Source organism: Patella vulgata, chromosome 7 (genome assembly GCF_932274485.2).
Source record: "Patella vulgata chromosome 7, xgPatVulg1.2, whole genome shotgun sequence".
In the NCBI taxonomy this organism is placed as follows: domain Eukaryota; kingdom Metazoa; phylum Mollusca; class Gastropoda; family Patellidae; genus Patella; species Patella vulgata.
In genome coordinates, this window is record NC_065885.2 from 56,581,311 (window position 1) to 56,600,894 (window position 19,584).

Genomic DNA, 19,584 nt, shown 5'->3' on the forward strand with positions numbered 1-19,584 from the left:
GCAAGAGCATTCAGGCAGTACTTGTCTCGGCTCAGGCCTGTCACAGTGTTACAGGAAACCTTGTTCATCATGGATTCATGGATAGTTCGATTACTAACCAGACAACACACCATATTTGTCACAGAGCCAGATTTGACCCACAGTCGCTAATTCACACGCTGACCATGTATGGCCCAGATCTAGCTAACAGTTAGCAAATATATGGCATGCCACATGTGGGCCACAGATGGCACAACGATACTGGCCCAAATATGTCCCTCGCATGAAAATCATGTCATGCCAGATGTGGGCCAAAGATGGCAACATATGGCTATTCCCTGTCCTATCCCTTCTTAAAGAGGGAGGTTGGATGGTCTAGTGGGTTAACGCATTGAGTCAAGTGGCGTGGTTTCGAATGTCTGCTTGTACGTTAAAGAAGTCGGGTCTCCTATCCAACCTTTTCAGTTTTCTCGAGGTCATTTCCTTTCACTGCTGAAGAAACCTATGCACAAGCGAACTCTAGATGGTAGAAATTAAGGGTATCTTGCATGCAGCACAAACAACATCCATTAACAACAAAACCAAAATCTTTAATTATCAAATTTATTCATCTATATCAACATCCTTCTCCCCCTGTTCCCTCACCTGCAGCTGTCTCGATTATCCATTTTTATACGTCCACATTCATAATGTGAACGTATTATGCCGTCGCCCCTGTCTGTGTGTGTGTGTGTGTGTATGTATGTATGTGTGTGTGTGTGTGTGTGTGTGTCTGTGGTTCGCCTACAGGGCGCAATTCTTCATGGATTTTCTTCAAACTTGGTATACTTATTCCTTATACCCCAAGGAAGATCCCTATTGTTTTTGGTGCATGCCCGACCCCCCGGGGCAGAGCCACGCCCATTTCTAGTATTTGTTTGTTTGTCGTCTACAGGCCACATTTCTTAACTAATAATCTTGAAACTTTGCATACACATTCTTTGTACCCTAAGGAACATCCCTATCGTTTGGGGTGCATGCCCAACCCCCAGGGGCAGAGCCACGCCCATTTTCTTTTCGTGTGTCTTTGTGTCGCCTACAGGGCGCAATTCTTACTGGATTTTCTTCAAACTTGGTATACTTATTCCTTATACCCCAAGGAAGATCCCTATTGTTTTTGGTGCATGCCCGACCCCCAGGGGCAGAGCCACGCCCATTTCTAGTTAATTGTGGTATGAATTCTTCTGCTTAAATAACGATAAGAGTTATGCCCCTTTATTTTCGGTAAAATGTCCGACAAGAACCACATCCCTATAGTTTTTGGTGAATGTCCAACCCCCAGGGGCAGAGGCACGCCCATTTTCTTTATGTGTGTCAGTACAGCTTGCAATGCTTAATCAGTCGTCTTGAAAACTTTTTTATACTTATTCCTTATACCCTAAGGCTGACCTCTATTATTTTTGGTGGATGCCCGACCCCCTGGGACAGAGCCCCGCCCAATGTTTGTGTGTCTTGTGTTTCGCCTACAGGCCACAATTCTTAACAGATCCTTTTGAAACTTTGCATACCTATTCCTTATACCCTAAGAATGACAACTGCATGTCCGGTGACCCCCAGGGCCAGAGCCACACCCAATTTTTGTGTTTATCGTTTACAGGCCGCAATTCTGAATGGATTAACTGGGTACTTGGCATATGTATTCCTTATAGCCTAAGGGTGTCAACTATTGATTTTGGTGAATGCCCTTACTGAAAGGATTATCTTGGAACTTGGTATACTTATTCCTTATACCCTAAGGATGGCAACTATTGATGTTGTCATTTCAATAACAGGGTGGTGCCTATTTATATTGTTCCATTTTCAACCCCCAGGGGCAGAGCCACACCCGATTTTTGTATTTATCATCTACAGGCTGCAATTCTGAATGGATCATCTTGGAATTTTGCATATTTATTCCTTATACCGTAAAGACAGCAACTATTTATTTTGGTGCATGCCCCAACCTCCTGGGGCAGTGTCATACCCACTTTTTTGTTAATATTTTGTCTGTAAATTTGGCAAAACAAACCCAACGCCTAGCCTCCTTTTCATTCTCAATCAAAGCTGGAACGTGGACGTATATTCCAGCGTTAGCGATGCTCTTGTTTGATTTAATCAGAAGCTGCAGACCGGTTTTAATCCAGTAAATATCGCAGGCTAGCGATGCCATCGAGAGTTGATTATGGTCTTGATAAGTTAATTAATGTATAATAAATAATTTATATAACATTTCAGGCCTAAAGAAAGACCCATAGCTCTTGCATAATGTCACACTGATCAGCAGTGAATATTCGCTAGGCCGCTACAATCACTGATAAGGGTGACATCAATGCGACTTAATGAGTCTCAAATATTAACTTTTTTCCACCGACAAATGAAATTCTAAAACATTTTTTTTTTGATGTATTAGAAAAATAAATAAAGACGTTTGACGTATTTGTAGGTAAAAATTATTTCCTATTTAGTGTAAATGGGTCAATCTGATTAAAACACAGATCCAATTTCGTTTCGTGTTTATAGTTCAAAATTTCGATTTTACTTGTCTTTACTACACTTGGATCTGGAACTCGTGTTCTGCTTGAAATGAAGGGTCAGCCAATCAAATGGTCTGTGGAATCGAGCGTCTGACCTTTTTTGCGCGGAACTGTGGGTAGACATTAGCGGCAATAGAAATCAAAACAAAGCAAAAGTAGATAAAAAAATACATGGCGGTCGCTAATTGGTTAATCGAATGACAGACGTAATCGGGTCAAATGTCACTTGCTTAGTACCTGACGCCATATAACGTGAACTCCCACTATAACTTGTTAGATCTACATGTAGTGTAGGCCATCGAAAGTATAAAAAACGAAACGAAATATAGATCTATATTTTAATTAGATTGGTAAATGGGTATAAAAATGACTAAAAGGCAGCATTCTGCCCGAAGCAGTAACGTCTTATGTAAACAATGCACGCGCCATTCAGCCAATGATTGACGCCGCGTGCTGTGACGGCACGTGTTAAAGACAGTCATCTTTTACAGAGATATTAGAAGACTCGTAATTCTCTGTGAAACAGATTGGCATAATGTATGTTTAAATAATAAAATCACATAAATATTATCTTATTTAATATTATTGTAGAGAAAGTAATAAACTATAAATATTTTTTGTCTTTATCTAAGTTCTGTGAAAATGCACAGTTGTGTACCACTGCAATGTCTTCAGAATCTGGTTAATTATACTAACTTCTATTAAGTGTAGCATAAAGCACGAGACTGAGATTATACTGGGGAATTATAAACCTGTAACGGTAAATCTCTTTGATCTTTGGGGTATATTCTATGCCCGGAATAACTTGAGGTCTGAAAGGCGGGGGCGGCTTTGGATATATACAGGGAAATTTGGGGTTATTCTTCTGAAAGTTTTTCTTTAAACCTGTACCGGGTTTTTTTTTCATAAGAAATCATGATATAAGGTTTTTCTTACGGGAATTCTGGGATATTCTCATCTTGCGTACATGTAAACATAGACGGTCTATAAGCAAGATAAAGTCCTCGACTTCGGTTATGCTGGGGAAGAAAGACTTCAGAAAAAACCCTTGACAGTACCGGCCTCGGTTTTTCTTTTTCTCGGGTTATTTTCTTCAGTCTTTCTTTCCCCAATGACCCGTCTTCATTTGTTCAATTGATAGGACATTAAATTACACTTCATTTGAATTTCATTATCCAAGCGAGACCGTATCATTGTCAAACAAAAGATTTAACACCATATGAACATTTATTTTAAGATACGCCAGTCCAAAATATATTAAAATTGATCCATTTTACCTTAAATGGCCATGTAAAGTTTACAACAAAGAAAGATTATTTTTAATAGATAGATTAATAAAGTTTTGAGTTTGGGTTAAGAATTTGACAGAGATATAATAGGGGCATTGAACCAGTTTAAAAAGTTTCTGGGATGTTTTTTTCATGTAAAATATTACTCCTAACAAGGTCCTTATTTATGCACTAGTTGTTATTTATTATTAAATACGATATCGCACGAAGTTAATTGTACCTTTGAAACTATTCAAACAACGTCTATACCAATCATATTAGTCGGGGAAAATTTTGAGATCCTATTCAACAAGGTCCTTAATTATGCAGTAGTTGTTATTTATTATTAAATACGATATCGCACGAAGTTAATTGTACCTTTGAAACTATTCAAACAACGTCTACCAATCATATTAGTTGGGGAAAATTTTGAGATCCTATTCAACGCACCACCTTATTAGTAGGAGCGGATAACTCATAAGGGTGCAAGTGTTGGCAAACACTCCTCCCAACTGTCTTGTCAGTGAAGTTATTATCCATATATGTCTTTTGCACCATGGCCCACGCATGCCTCACTTCTCGCCCCTTTTGTTGCCCTTTTTAGTGCACCATAACCGACGCATGCCTCACGTCTCGCCCCTTTTGTTGCCCTTTTTAGTGCACCATAACTGACGCATGCCTCACGTCTCGTCCCTTTTGTAATATTGTATATTTCGTATTTAGGGAATAACAATTACTGGTTCATTAACATGCAACGTTTCGACGATGATTTTGCTTGATAAAATCGAGAAACGTTGCATGTTAATAAACCAGTAATTGTTATTCCATAAATAGTGTTAGTGTGTTACTGTTCAATAATTAAATGCGACTTAAAGAAATAGTCTACCGTACATAAATAGTGTTAGTGTGTTACTGTTCAATAACTAAATGCGACTTAAAGAAATAATCTATACCATACATAAATTTTAACTCAGTGTATGTTTCCTATGCTTAGATTATTGTAAAGATTTGTTTACCCTGTTTAACACAAAGGATGAGAAGTGGGACATGTATTGGCTATGGTACATGAATAACAACAAAAGAGTAATTTGGTAATAACGTGACAGACAAACCGGTTGGGAAAGAGTGTTCGTCTACCCTAGCACCTTTACGAGCCCGCCGCCCCTGCTAACATTTCCTGGTGTGTTGAATTGGATCTCAAAATTTTCCCCGACAAATTGATTGGGTATAAAGAAGTAAATAAGGGCCTCGTACGATATCCAGTTTCAAGGTTGTATCTTTATAATCCAGGGGAATGCGAATTAAACTACACCTGAGAAGTTGTTAATGTCATTCGGGATTAAAATCTGATACATTCTTTTGTGTGTTAACAATGTTATATCACCCCTCCTCCCATACAACGAATATAATATAACATATAATAAACTGATCTGCTATGTAAAACGATATTATAACACCCCTATCCTCATACAACGACTATATAAAATAAAATAAACGGATCTGCTATGTACATATTATAGAATAATAGGACAAAAACATATAAAGAGAGAGAGAGAGAGAGAGAGAGAAGAGAGAGAGAGAGAGGGAGAGAGTTTAACGTTCACTCGATACAAGCTATGTCATTTCGGGACTAACATACGGTTCATTTTTATTTCAATAATTCGCTGGCGCGTAGGGGTCTTTAGCAGTGGGAGGAAACCGGAGGACCCGGAGAAAACCCACAAGGTAATCAGGCGACTCTACTCCTTGTCACGTACAACTGGGAAATCGAAACCACACCAGTTGACTCAATGACAGACCTTATGATACAACGCGCACACGCTAACCATTCGGCCATCCAACCCCCCAAAAATCACATAAAGAAAATAAGTTATATACAAATGAAAAGGAGAAAGTTCTATTTAATAACAAGATATGAAATTGTCCAGAAAATCAAATCAAATATTGAAACGTCTGGTGACAGCAAAGTATTCATGGTACAATTTTATTTCGTAAACCCGCTTGATGCGTCTTTAGTCGTGGTAGGAAACCGGAGGATCAGTAGAAATAAGGGACTAGACACTTGACTGAATGGGCTAAATAAAAATGCACATGTTCCATTCAGCCACCCAACCCTTGTCTCTATGTAGCTGTGTTCGCATTCGGAAACAAAGCGGTCGAACTAATAAATTTAAAATAACTTCCATTATTAAAGATACATTAGTTAAAAATTTAATAAAGAGTTGGTCAATCTTGCTATAATAATTCAAAAATAGATGATAAAAAAAAGAAGAAAATATTAAAATTTCATTCAAATTACTTCATTCTCAGCCAAGTTATCATTGTTTATAGTTTTGACAAGATGTGTGCACAGTGGTAACCAGGGCACTGGTATAATCGGGACTTAGCCTCGCTTTCCCATTTTTAAATTAAATTTTTAAATGGCGAACCGTTTTAATCTAGTTAAAATCTCGAGTATCAAATGTCATCGAGAGTCGATTATGGTCTTGTTTTGTTAAAAAATGTCTAATTAATAGTTTATATAACATTTCGTGTCTAAAGAAAGACCTGCAATAGGCAGATTTAGCTCTTGCATAATGTATGTTCAATAAATCAATAAACAACACAATGGAAAACAATCATGGTTTGTGCATTTGTGATAGATAACGATACAGGAACCTAAGTCAAGACGTCGTGCTATATGTGTAATAAACCAGTCATTGTTTTCTATAAAAATTGTATTATTTTGTATAATAAGCAGAAAAATCTCATCTTCGAACTCCAGCAAGGCATTCACCGAATGAACGCCTATACCAAGTTTGAACATTCTACCTCAATTAGAAGGTATTGTGTACCAAAGTCTCGAACAATCAAATTGTCTTACCCTGAGCAGAAAATGCCCATTATGAAACGTAGTCAAGGTTCTAATGTAATAAAACTATACACCAAGTTTCATCACTCTCACTTAATTAGAACTAAAGTTATCGTGTCCCAAAGTATTGCCCAACAACCAATCAAATTGCTTATCTCTGCTTATCCTAAGCCGAAAATGCTCATCTTCGACCCCCATCAAAGTATTCACCTAACGAACGCCTACACCAATTTTGTACATTCTACCTCAATTAGAAGGAGAGTTATTGTGTTTCAAAGTCTCGACCAATCAAATTGCTTATCCCTCTGCTTACCCTCAGCAGAAAATGTTCATTGTCGAAAGCAGTCAAGGTAATTATGAGAAGAAAATATACATCAAGTATTATAATCACTCTCACTTAATTAGAACTAAAATTATATCGTGTCCCAAAATATCAACCAATCAAATTGTTTATCTCTGTTCACCCTAGGCAGAAAATGCCCGTCTCCGTTCTCCATCAAGGCATTGACCTAATAAATACCTACACCAAGTTTGAACATTCTAGCTCAATTAGAAAGAGAGTTATTGTGTGCCAAAAAGTGTGACGGACTGACAGACGGACGAACCCATTTTAATAGTCCCCAGCTTTCTTCGAACGGCGGGCACAATAAAAATGATACGTGCCCTTGACAGAGTCACGGAAGGGAAATTAAATAAAATAAGGTTAATGTGACTTACTTTTTTTTTACCATTTTCGCTAAAAAAAAAAGACGGGTTATGTAAGGAATGAATGTATGAAATGTGGTTTAATGGCAGGCACGAGTAGGGTGGGTATTAAAACTTACAAATGACCATATAATCCACTTGCCTTATAAAATATTCAAGATAAAAGCGTGTCACGAATTATGTTAATATTAATAGTAATCACTTTATTACGAGAAGATATAAAACCAGTCTTATGTCTTTCTTACATTTTGTCCATAAATATCCTTTAAATAACAAAATCAAATATATTACCAAGGAAATATCTAAAACGCCCAGGGATACGTGTATATGACACAGTAATAAGTGAATCCCCAAGAAAACGCTGAATTATGAAGCAGTTAGGGGATCACGTGGCTAAGTGGGTAAGACGCTGACTCGCTAGCCTGGAGGTCGGGTGTTCGATCCCTGTATTGGCCGAGAAAGTTCATACCGATTTTCCGGCGTGGTTTCCCCTTGTCAGTGATACAGGACGGAGGGCCTGATAAAGGACAGGTGTCTAGTCGTTCGGATGGGACGGAAAAACGAGGTCCCGTGTACACATTGGCTTGTACGTAAAAGATCCCTTGGCAGTTGGAATTCGATATAAGAGTAGGCCGTAGCGCAAAATTTCCCTCATAGCGTATGCCCGTCTTCATTAGCCCAGGTTAGGAGCAGAACAGTAGGACGTTAAACCCCATTTCATTTCATTTCATTTCATGAAGCAATCAAATGTCTGTGAATTGAGGTTATTATTCTGGTTCTGTTTCTCGAAATCTTAACTAAAGATAAAATCCAAATTTTGATTGGCTAAGCACTAAAATCAGTCTAATATTATCCAATCAAATTACTAAAATTTTGATTTTATCTTAGTTAAAATTTCGTGAAACACGTCCCTGATTTATCACAATAATGCTTTACACAACTGTTACTATTTTAACAGAAACAGAATTTATATGGAAAAGAATCACTGGTTTATACACATAGCCACGACGTTTCGAAAAATATTCTCAAAACGTTGTCATTTGTGTATAATATAAACCAATGATTGTTTTCCATATAAATTGTGTTATGTTTTTTTGTGCCAGTGTCCCAGCCCGCCCATCCGCGGAGGAAGCTTAAGCAGATATTTCGGCATGGGGTATTACCCGTGTAATGGCAACCGTAGGCTGCGAGAAAGACAACTGCTTTTAAAGCGTAGTAAGCGGAAAAAAATTGAAGTTTGTTTTCGTTTTAAATGCATGAGATGCTTATTACTGAACTGGCACTTTGAGGTGCCGGGAATTTTGGTCTACTACATCGTATAAAAAGTTGTTTCTTCCCATGGCGGTAGAACAAGGATACCAAACAAAAGACACGATTTCATTTTCTTACTAATCAGAGAAGGGGGGGGGGGTAGTGGTTTAACGCGTGAGCGTGAATTAATAAAGTCTCTCAGTCAAATGGCGTGGTTTATATTCTCGGCTTGTACCTAACAAGGAGTAGGGTGCCTATCCAACCACGTGGGTTTTCTCCGGGTCCTTCCACTGCTAAAGATCCCTACGCGCAAGCTAATTAATGAAATAAAATTTAACCATATGTTAGTCCCGAAATGACCTAGTTAGTGTCGGGTAGACGTTACCCCCCCCCCCATCCCGCTTTCAGTGTCGGATTTACCTATAGGTTTGACAGGTTAAAGGTAGGACCCAAGATCTAGGGGGCACCAAGCCTTTACCAAAAGGTTTCACAGGTTGAAGGTATAGGACATCAAGATCTTTGGGGCCTCCGACCAAAGTGTGTAAGAATTTTGACAATGTCGTAGGCCTTTCTTAGACCACGGCTGTCTTTACCATACATTATATCAATCTCGGGTTCGCTCATCTTCCTCTAGTGGTGAAGTGGGTGTGGTGGGGTGGGAATGGTGTTCTCTTAAGTGCAATAGCCTAATCCTTTCTTACCCGCAGTAGCTTTGGGTTTTGGACCTTCAATTATCTAATTGGTCAAATATTATGTAAATACTTACAGAGATTGGTCAAACTAAACCAAATGATGCAATAGGTAAACTTCCAGTCACATGTTGTTTGACACAATCTATCTTTGAACTTAGACCCTTTTCCTGTTATTCTCACACTATTTCGTAAATAATTAATTTGCGTTTTAAATAAACTCATACCATGCCATAGCTAATATACTGACAATAGGGAATGATTTGTAACTGCTACTACGAGTTTATATTCCCCAGCCCAACCCACCCCACAATATTCTAGTTACATGTCAACACATTGAACACAAACAAAATATTCATTAAAAACAAGTTTATTATTTCAACAAAGATATCAAACAAATAAATATGAGAAAAGGACACCAGCCTTTTTTTGTTAGTCTGTACATGGATTATGAATGATATTATATACAATTAATGATATTATATGAAATTCGATTTATGCTATTAAATGTACACTATAATATACAATATTGCCATTATTCATAAGTATATAAATTGTCTCTTGTTTTCGTTGAAAGCTTTAGTTAAAATAGTACCATACCCGTTGTATGTATCTTTGGTTTATTTAACACCCGAAAACTTCCATATAAGATGCATAAATCACAATTATTATAGTCCTACATAACACATTTCGAATGTACTATGAATTGAAGTACAGATGCCCTATTTACTACTCCAATTCATTTGGAATTCAAGGATGTTTGATCTCGTATAAAGCGTTGACCAGAATAACTTAAGTACTAAATAATAAACTCTTGCATATATCACCATTATAGAGAGACAGAAAAAAAACCCCAGAATTATCTAGTTCTGTCAAAACCCCCAAATAAAAAAAAGAATTGTTAATATTTTGACGATTTTAGCGAGACGAGATCAAACTTGAATTAACATATGGGGAAAACCCCAGAATTATCTAGTACTGTCAAAAAAACCAAATAAAAAAAGAATTGTTAATATTTTGACGATTTTAGCGAGACAAGATCAAACTTGCATTAACATACGGGGAGTCACGTTAACCGCCTTCAGCAGCTTTAAAATGTTCAGATCTTAGATCTAACGGTATTTACAAGAGTTCTTTAATACAGTCAAGATTTAAAGATCCTTGCCCAATCGTTCAATCTCGTTGATAAAGAAGTCCATATCCTCATATGTTGTTGCCGAGTTTTGAAGAACAAGACGGAAGAAGTTACTAAGATCTTTCTGGGGTTGATATGTAATCATCATGGTTCCATCACGAATCATTCCTTCTTTCACTTTAGGTGCAACTTTGTGTAGTTTATCCCAGAATTCTGGACCCTCAGGCATGTTTCTTAAGGATGGAGGAATGTACCAAAAACAGACGTTGGTGCAGTCGGGTTTCTCTACAACCATACGGAAATCATCACGTTTGTTCAATTGTTCTACCATGTATTTGGTATTGTCAAAGAGGCGGTTTATATGTTGCTCAAATCCTTCACTTCCCTGAAAAAATATAATAAATAAGGAATTAAAATATGGAACCTTCGACGGACGGCATCTCTTACCAGCGGCTAAGGTAGTAGTTAAACAAATGCTTCCATTTCTGAAGCTTGGTCGATTGTATTTCTTAAACTAAGGTCATTCATAATAAAAATCTGAATAAATTTTAAATTACGGGCATACTTTTAATTAAAGCATTTCAAGTAAATTTAGCATATAAATATATAATCACCTTTGCTTTCCACATGAGCCAGTACTTGAGAACATCAACCTTGCGACCACATTGGAAGGTCTTGTCACCGGTATCATAGCTAGTATCATAAAATTTGTCTTTCTGGAAGAGATATTTGGCATCAGCTCGGTGGCACTCCTGGAGAACCTTGACGTGACGGGTCAAGAAACATGAACACTGCTGAGGAACTCCTAACAGCTTATGGGGATTCCATGTTACTGAATCGGCACGCTCAACACCTTTCATGAGATATCTGTGTTGTCGAGACATCAATACTCCACCACCCCATGCACCATCAACATGGTACCACAAACCATGTTTCTCGCTAATTTCAGCCATCTTTTCAATTGGATCAAAAGCTCCAAAGACAGTTGTACCGGCAGTTGCAACAACCATAAATGGGGTTAAACCCTGAAAAACAAAAGCATGGACTTTAAATGATACGTAAATATATATTTGGTATCTTAAAAAAACGAATAAAGCCATTCGATGTTTACTGTTATAAACCTTTAAAGTGGAATAACCCAAGCAACTAGAGTACAGAGAAATAACATTTTAGTCTAAGATAAACTTCGGATACTTAAAAGTTCATAAACTTACCTCGTCTTTTGTCTCTTGAATCTGTTTTTCCAGATCTTCAGGGATGATTCTTCCTTCCGAATCAGTCTTAACTAATCGCACATTGTCGTCACCAAACCCTAGTAAGTAGCCTGCCTTCTTTATGGAATAATGAGCCAACTCTGAAGTATATACCACTAGTGGAGGTAGTCCAAACATGCCGTATTTCTTTGTCTGTGGGAACATTTTAAATCTGGCACAGTTCATCGCCATGATATTTGAGATCGAGCCACCGGGACAGAAAATGCCATTACCTTCTGTGTAACCGATATAATCTCTCATTGTCTTTAGGACGGTTTCTTCCATTAAAGTGAACACAGGAGCTGTTTCATAAGTGTATTGACTAGTATTCAATGCGTCTGTTACGATCTGGCCAGCCAAACCATAAGGATCCAGACTTGAAAATAACTGATTAACAAAATGGGGATGTCCAGTCTTCACGCTATATTTAATGATATCTTGAAGTCGAGACAGTAGTTTTTCGTGGCTTTCTCCCACAGCTTTGGGTTCAAGGTCCATCAGAGCTCTCAATTCCTCTGGTGCTTTCCAATCAACGACTTTTTCACTTCGGTCACCAGCCTTCTGGACAATCTCCTTCATGATCAGTTGGAAGGTATCCGTCAGAAATTTATCATGGCCGTTTGGTATGGTTTGGAACTTGGCTTTGGTGTTGACTTTTCGTCGATTCACTATGCAAGTCTTGTTACCACGTTGTTGAAGCTGAATTTGGGTTGATTCCAGGGCGCATTCAGTCTCTGAATCATCAGTAGATGCTGAAGACTCCTGTAAACTAAGAGCACTGTCTTCCGATTCGCTATCGATATCGAGGTACTTGTTCTTTTGCTTAGTTTGACCAACTTCATTCTTCATTAACCGCTGCTTCAGATCATTCAAATCTCTCTGAGATTCATCCGACATATCTGAAATGATCAATTTAATTTTATGTAAAGCTAAACCCCTAGAATGAGCAAACTGATAAGATACTAAAATCACCTGGAAGACTCCAGAATCTTTGTCATCCAACTAACGTGTCGCTAAGTATTTTATTCAATTTTAATGTTTGACACAGTTAAAGTGTCTTTCATCAAGAAAAGGTGTATTTTGAAAAAATAAAGGCGGGGGGGGGGGGGGGGGGCTTAATGATAAATCAAAATGGAGATAATTAATAATTTATTTGAAACCATGAGCTAAAGAGATTAATCTAAAAGACAGTAACAATGTTTCAACAATACAATAATACATGCTGAGTCAGCATTATGATGTATCTATAAGGGACGATTGCCAACTACTTTTTTTTATTTTGCCTAATGTTGATGAATGAAATAACCAGACGAACATCACTCTAAAAAACCTGCTATGTCAGCATAATGGGATATTGATTGTTAACTCTTCCGCGTGCCATGAAATCAAAAGTCGACAACTTCAGATTTAAGATTAGAAACTATAGTTCAAAATATTCTCTGAATTTAATTTAAGTTCGCTTTCTTCCTAATATAACTTCCGGCCTTAAACTTTAATAAATATTATCTTTAATAAGCTGGTACGGATTGTTAACTCTTCGCTTGCCATGAAATCAAAAATCGAGAACTTCAGATTTAATATTCGAAACTATAGTTCAAAATATTTTCTGAATTTAATTTAAGCCCACTTTCTTCCCAATATAACTTCCGGCCTCAAAGTTAAAGACTTAATAAATAATATCTCTAATGAGCTACTTTCAATTTTTCAAATTTAAATTTTTTAAATCTATTCTGGCGCATACATGTATAATGTTTTTAAATTTGTAATCAAAACAGTTATTTCATTTCTTTAAATTGATTCATTTATTTTTATTCATGTAGTTAAATCCCAAGCTGTGCACATCAACTATCATTTGCTTGAGTATCATTGTCACTATCACGCCACCATCACACGTGTATTATTTTATATTGAACGAATAGGATCGCTGATATCAGCTGTTTAACATAAATAACTCAGCCGGTAGGAAAAATACTGAAATCCGGCCGGCGTGCCACGATCAGCTGATTATCCCTCTCTCTGACTAAGCAATCGTCACATTATAATTTCGAATAACCAGACACCCATGCATTGCCTATTGCAAGACTCAATGCGCAAGTCTATAGCCATGATAAACCGCTTTTTATGGAACATTCCACAATCGCCAAATATGGGACAGAAGGTCACCGTCTGTTACTAATTCTATAACGTGACCTACTGTTGGGCAAGGTTTTGTCTGATTGTTAACTATTGTGGGCGTGTTCTTACAGCTGTCCTCGGCATAATCTACCGTTATATTGTTTTATTAGAATCTTGTTACTACACCGCCATTTGAAGAGAAAATGGTATTTTATTTACAAAAAAAAAAAAAAAAAAATTAAATAAAAAATAATTGAATATCAGAACATTTAATATTTTGAGTAATTGGAATACAGGTAAATGAATAGAAATTATATTCCATATATTCAAATGTTTAAATAAGATATTAATTGGTGCATGATGTGTTTTTTTTTATAACGAAATACGACAGAAAAAAAAGAGAAATTATGCTCAGAGAACAATGACCCCCGTCCCACCCAACCTAGCTCTAATATATGTGATGTATTGTCTAATGTATTCATTTAATTAACAATTTCCAAGACAATGTCATAATATTTCAGGCACTTGACATTGGTCTCAACGGTGTACCCCCAGCCACAGTTCAAGTAAGCTATAGATAGTATTACGCTAAGCATCATGGTCGCTTTGCGTAAAATATCGAAAATTTAAAAATTTGAAATTAATGCAGTCCTAAATTTTAATTGTAGACGGACATACACATCGCAAACCAAACACCAATTAAAATATAATGGAACGGGCAAAGATGTATAGGCCTAGCCGTTTTAAATACAAAAATAAGCAATCATGAATAAATCACTATTTGAAATAATATATATATATATATATATATATATATAAATAAATAAATAAATATATAAATAACAAAAAAAAAAAAAAAAAGAAATATATTTGTTTAAACTGGCAATTAAGATAATTAATTTTCTTACCGGTAATTGAAATGTTTGCAAATCGTTCTGTTTCCATTTTTGATAATTAGTGTCCACGGAACCGGCTTTAGATACTTTTTCGAGAGTAAAAGTAATTTCTCTTTCCATCGATAAGAGTGAGACAGACATCGGTTCGCTCAGGGTTATATATGCTCGAGAAGCAAGCTGTAGTTTTCCAAGAGAAAAAAAAATTACGTATTTCTGACAGCCAAAGGAAAATTTCCCATGTGATGGATTCGTACTGGAAAGCCGCCTAAGGGTCTGTCAGTTCAAGGTCGTTGCGAAGCAGTAAAACCGGCTAGATCTGCTACGTTGAATGACGTCACAGCACGCGCTCTCGTTTAATCAATATGTTAAATGCGGATATAAACAAAAGAATCGGAAAAGCTGTAAAACGTGGATAGTGTCTCTGATATGATTATTCACACAAGTTTTAAATCTGTATATGCGAGAAACATTTACCTTTAAATGTTTTTTGATATAATATGTAAAATTAGACTGTTCATCATGACACCTTTAAATTGCTTATAAAATATAGCCATAACATTCTGAAGAATACTTTGTGCGGTATTGTTTGTGTTCAAATTCTATCCTACACATCACACCACCCCTATCTTATGATTTAGTTTATAAATAGGGGGGGGGGGGGGGTTGGATCGTCTAAAACTGAAACATATTATTGATTATATATTTTCCAGACACGTGGGCATTGTTGTCACGTGATACGTAGTTTGCGCCAAATATAGTTTCTTACCGTGGAAATTCCCCCCTCTCAGCTGTTTTTGTTTACATAATGACGTCATGCGTATCGATTGGACTGTATTGCGCATGTTAACCCGGATTCAATTAAGTGAAATTAAGGTGCGACTTACCTGCGAAGTTCTCAATAGATGTTGACCGACATTATCAATATATTAGTAATTATCTTGTGTTTAGTATCTATATCGAAACTAAATAAATGTTAAAATGTTAAAACGGAACACTGTCGATTGGTTGTAAATTTTGGAGCATGGGGTGGGGGGGGGGGGGGTTGGGGTAACTAAGTTTGTAAAATCCGGATATTTAAAACATTTATTCTTTTGAAGAAAAGTAGAAGGGGCGGGTACCTCTAGGGCTCTAGGGTTGGGGTGGGGTGGGGACGTTCTAAAATATAGAAATTACAGTTATTTGAAACGGAGAGTTTGTACAATCCGGATATTTAAAACATCTATTTTTTGCAAGAACAGTAGAAAGGGCGGGTACCACTAGGGGGAGGGGTGTAGCCAGGGCCCTCACAAGCCTATGTGACGCCCCACCCACCATGCATACTGCAACTGCTATGTTTATATAGTGCCTGCGCTCGGTGGATTTTTATGATTAAAGGAATTTTAAAAATGTAAACTATTTATTAAATCAAATTGTATGTAAAATCTTTATGTTTATTTCCCCTTCAACTCTTCATTTGATCGAAAAATCCCATAATATATCTTGGAGAAATCATAATTCTACCCTCTCTATTTGCTGAAATATGAACTGGTTTGCATAGGTTTATATAGCGGAAGCGAAGGTCGGTGATTTGCCCCCCCCCCCTTTAAATATTTCTGGTATGCACTTAGATAATTTGCCGCCCCCGAGAAGTGTCACCCCCGGGCATATGCCCCGCCACACCTCAGCCTCTCCCTACATGAGAGCCCTGGGTGTAGTTCTAACATATAAAAATATAGGTATTTCCAGTTATTTGCCAACGAAGTGAAAAGCTTTTATTTGTGAAATTTAAAATCGATATATTGGGGATCACGTGGCTAAGTGGGTAAGACGCTGGCTCGCTAGCCTGGAGGTCGGGTGTTCGATCCCTGCATTGGCCGAGAAAGTTCGTCCAGATTTTCCTGCGTGGTTTCCCCTTGTCAGTGATGCAGGACAGAGGGCCTGAGAAGAACAGTTGTCTAGTCGTTCAGATGGGACGAAAAACCGAGGTCCCGTGTACATATTGGCGTGCACGTAAAAGATCCCTTGGCAGTTGGAATTCGATATTTTAAAATCGATATACTAGTAGGTTTTGTTGCAGAGATTGTTAAATTTGCTAAAATATTTATGAAACCCCTTTATTTTAGCTTTTCCTCGATGTAATGAGCAATTCTATATAATACTGTTCGAGTATATTTATTCGTAAGTATTTTAGAGGTGTAAATTCTCTCTTCGGATATAAATGATTCGAGTGATTCTTCAATTCTTTAATATATCGGAACATAAGTATACATACAGTATATCGTCATACAGTACTGACAGGCCAGTTACTGCACTTAAAGGTGTCCTAACTAGTGACTGCCAGCAATGTACAAATTTTGTTATATTTAAGGAAAATCAGATAAAAGGATAAAAGTAAATGTTGTAATTAAAACTGACATGCCGATAGATGAATAATGTAATCCTTTAGTGGCATTTAGCAATTGGAAACATAACAAAACTGACACAGTTATTTGGGACAACAATCACTGGTTTATTATACACAAGCACAACGTTTCGATAAGTATTCTCTTATCGTTATCAAGCAAAAACGATGTGCTTGTGTATAATAAACCAGTGATTGTTGTCCCATATAACTGTGTCAGTTTTGAGATGAATAATGCATAAAGGGATAAACAATAAAATAAATCAACAAAAATAGATGAGAGTAACGGCTTGAAAAGTGGTGACGGGTTAACGACTTACTAGCCAGTTGATCTTAAAGTGGTTAATTTAAAGATACATTATGTAAGATTTAGATATAGAGCTAGCCATTCTTGCTATAATAGTTCGAAATGAATAATTTGAAAATTTCATTCAAATTACTCTATTACGAGCGAAGATATTAGCCTTTGAAGGTTTGACAAGACGTGGGCAATAATTTCAACCACTGTACTGGTTGTTCTAAGCTAAGTCTCGCTCCACCATTTTTAGCTTAAACCGAAATATGGCTGAACTGTTCTAATCTATTTAATATCGGTGAAATCCGATACCATCGAGAGTTAATTATGGCCTGGATAAGTTAATTAATTTCTAATTAATAATTTAGAAAACATTTCAGGCTTAAAGAAAGACCTGCAATTGGCAGATTTAGCTCTTGCATAATGTATGTTTAAGAAACATTAATTACATTATATTAGCGATTGGCAGATTATCACACCATTATATTATTTAGAAACATATACAGACATGTGGAATGGAGCCTCAGTGGAGGGTCAGATTAAGGGGAAATCAACCATAAAATAAATAAATATTTTTCGATTTAATAAAAAATACCAGTTGGAAAATAATTTTATTAATAAATGAAACAGCAAAAAAAAAGAAAAGACAAAGACAATGAAAAACTACTTTAAAGTTCTTATTTAATTTCTAAATTAAATATTTTAAATTTGTCAAATAACGAAGCAGATATTATGTGGTGCCCTCTTCTCGTGATGCCCTAAGCATGTGCTTATGTTGCTTAATGGTCAATCCAGCCCCGCCTCATATACATGGTGGCGAATGCTCACTATAGTCCGCGGGTTCACTAGTCCTATGATATTTATTATTGTCATTTTTACGATTGTAGTAATATCATCGTTGCCACATTGTTTTTAAATTCATAGACAAGGAATAGAGATATAAGATGGTTTAAACAATATTTTTATCTTAACAAATTATTCTCTATTGTCAGTATATTAGCTATGATATGAGTTCATTTAAAACGCAAATTAATTGTTTATGAATAGTGTGAGAATAACAAGAAAGGGGGTCTAAGTTCAAGGATAGATTGTGTCAAACAACATGTGACTGGAAATTTACCTATTGCTTCATTTGGTTTAGTTTGACCAATCTCTGTAATTATTTACATCATATTTGACCAATTAGATAATTAAACGTCCAAAGCCCAAAGCTACAAAACTATCATATTGGGGGGGAGGGGGGGCGATAGTCGGACAACATACAGATTCAGGAAGGGAAAAGATGTAGCAGTTTCTATCAGCAGACTCGACCAGCTAGTCCGGCTAGTGTATGAGAATGACTTTATTCTATTATGCATTGTACCATAATAGAATGTAAAAGCGAACTGTTGCATTGTTATTCCTGGTAAGACAAACGTCTTAAACATGCATTATGCAAGAGCAAAATCTGCTTATTACAAGTCTTTCTTTAGGCCTGAAATGTTATCTAAATTATCAATTAGACATTAATTAACTTATCCAGACCATAATAAACTCTCGATGTCAAGGCTAGCCTTCGATGTTGGCTGGATTAAATTCCTATATGTCGCTAACGGCCGTTGATAATTAAATCAAGAAAAGCGGATTATCGAGACTTGCTGTTTATATTAATGATTTTAGTAATGATGACCGAGACTATGCCAAAATTTCATGAGCTTCTTTTTAGGCTCATGGTGGATCAATTTGATTGAAATTTTTCAGCAAATTACCTTTACACTATCTAGTTTTTAACTATTATAGCGAGAACTGCCATCTCGTTATCTTATCTCCCATAATGTATCTTTAAGAAAACAGTAAGAAGTAAATACACAACGTGAAGCAGAAGCAAAGACAGTTAGAGATAGACTCTAAAATATGTAGTTAGAAAAGATGAATGGGTCGTACATAGGATGGGGCGACCGGTTTGCTCAACACCCGCTCTCCACGTCTGACAGAAGACCCATGGTGCTACACGAATCATGATTACATGTAAATGCACACCCGTAACGAACCCTAAAAATAATACTATACCCACCCTGATAATGACATAATGCACCCACCCAATCGGATTGCTCACCCACCTTGACAATGATATAACGCACCCACCCTGACATGGTTTGTTATATTACAGTAATCTTGGTGTTGTGCTCATATGAAATGGGGGAGCCACGGTAGCTAAGTGGGTAAGACGCTGGCT

At 36.8% G+C, this 19,584-nt stretch overlaps 1 protein-coding gene across 1 annotated transcript; it reads right to left on the reverse strand.

Moving 5' to 3' along the window:
- Nucleotides 1-9,649: 9,649 nt before the first annotated feature.
- Nucleotides 9,650-14,858, reverse strand: LOC126826805 (cysteine sulfinic acid decarboxylase). Its single transcript, XM_050555894.1, has 4 exons — nucleotides 14,707-14,858; nucleotides 11,645-12,582; nucleotides 11,045-11,455; nucleotides 9,650-10,815 (listed from the first exon to the last, which is right to left on the reverse strand). Exons 1-4 carry the CDS (start codon nucleotides 14,741-14,743, stop codon nucleotides 10,447-10,449), a joined length of 1,755 nt encoding a protein of 584 aa, XP_050411851.1. The 5' UTR covers nucleotides 14,744-14,858; the 3' UTR covers nucleotides 9,650-10,446.
- Nucleotides 14,859-19,584: the final 4,726 nt, after the last annotated feature.

Bases quoted from the DNA above. Each gene is read 5' to 3' on its own strand.
- LOC126826805 (XM_050555894.1), bottom strand. From the start codon at position 14,743: ATGGAAACAGAACGATTTGCAAACATTTCAATTACCG. The intron at 11,456-11,644 runs GTAAGTTTATGA...TTTGTTTTTCAG, and splicing joins TTCAAGAGACAAAAGACGAG to GGTTTAACCCCATTTATGGT. The intron at 10,816-11,044 runs GTGATTATATAT...ATATTTTTTCAG, and splicing joins GGCTCATGTGGAAAGCAAAG to GGAAGTGAAGGATTTGAGCA.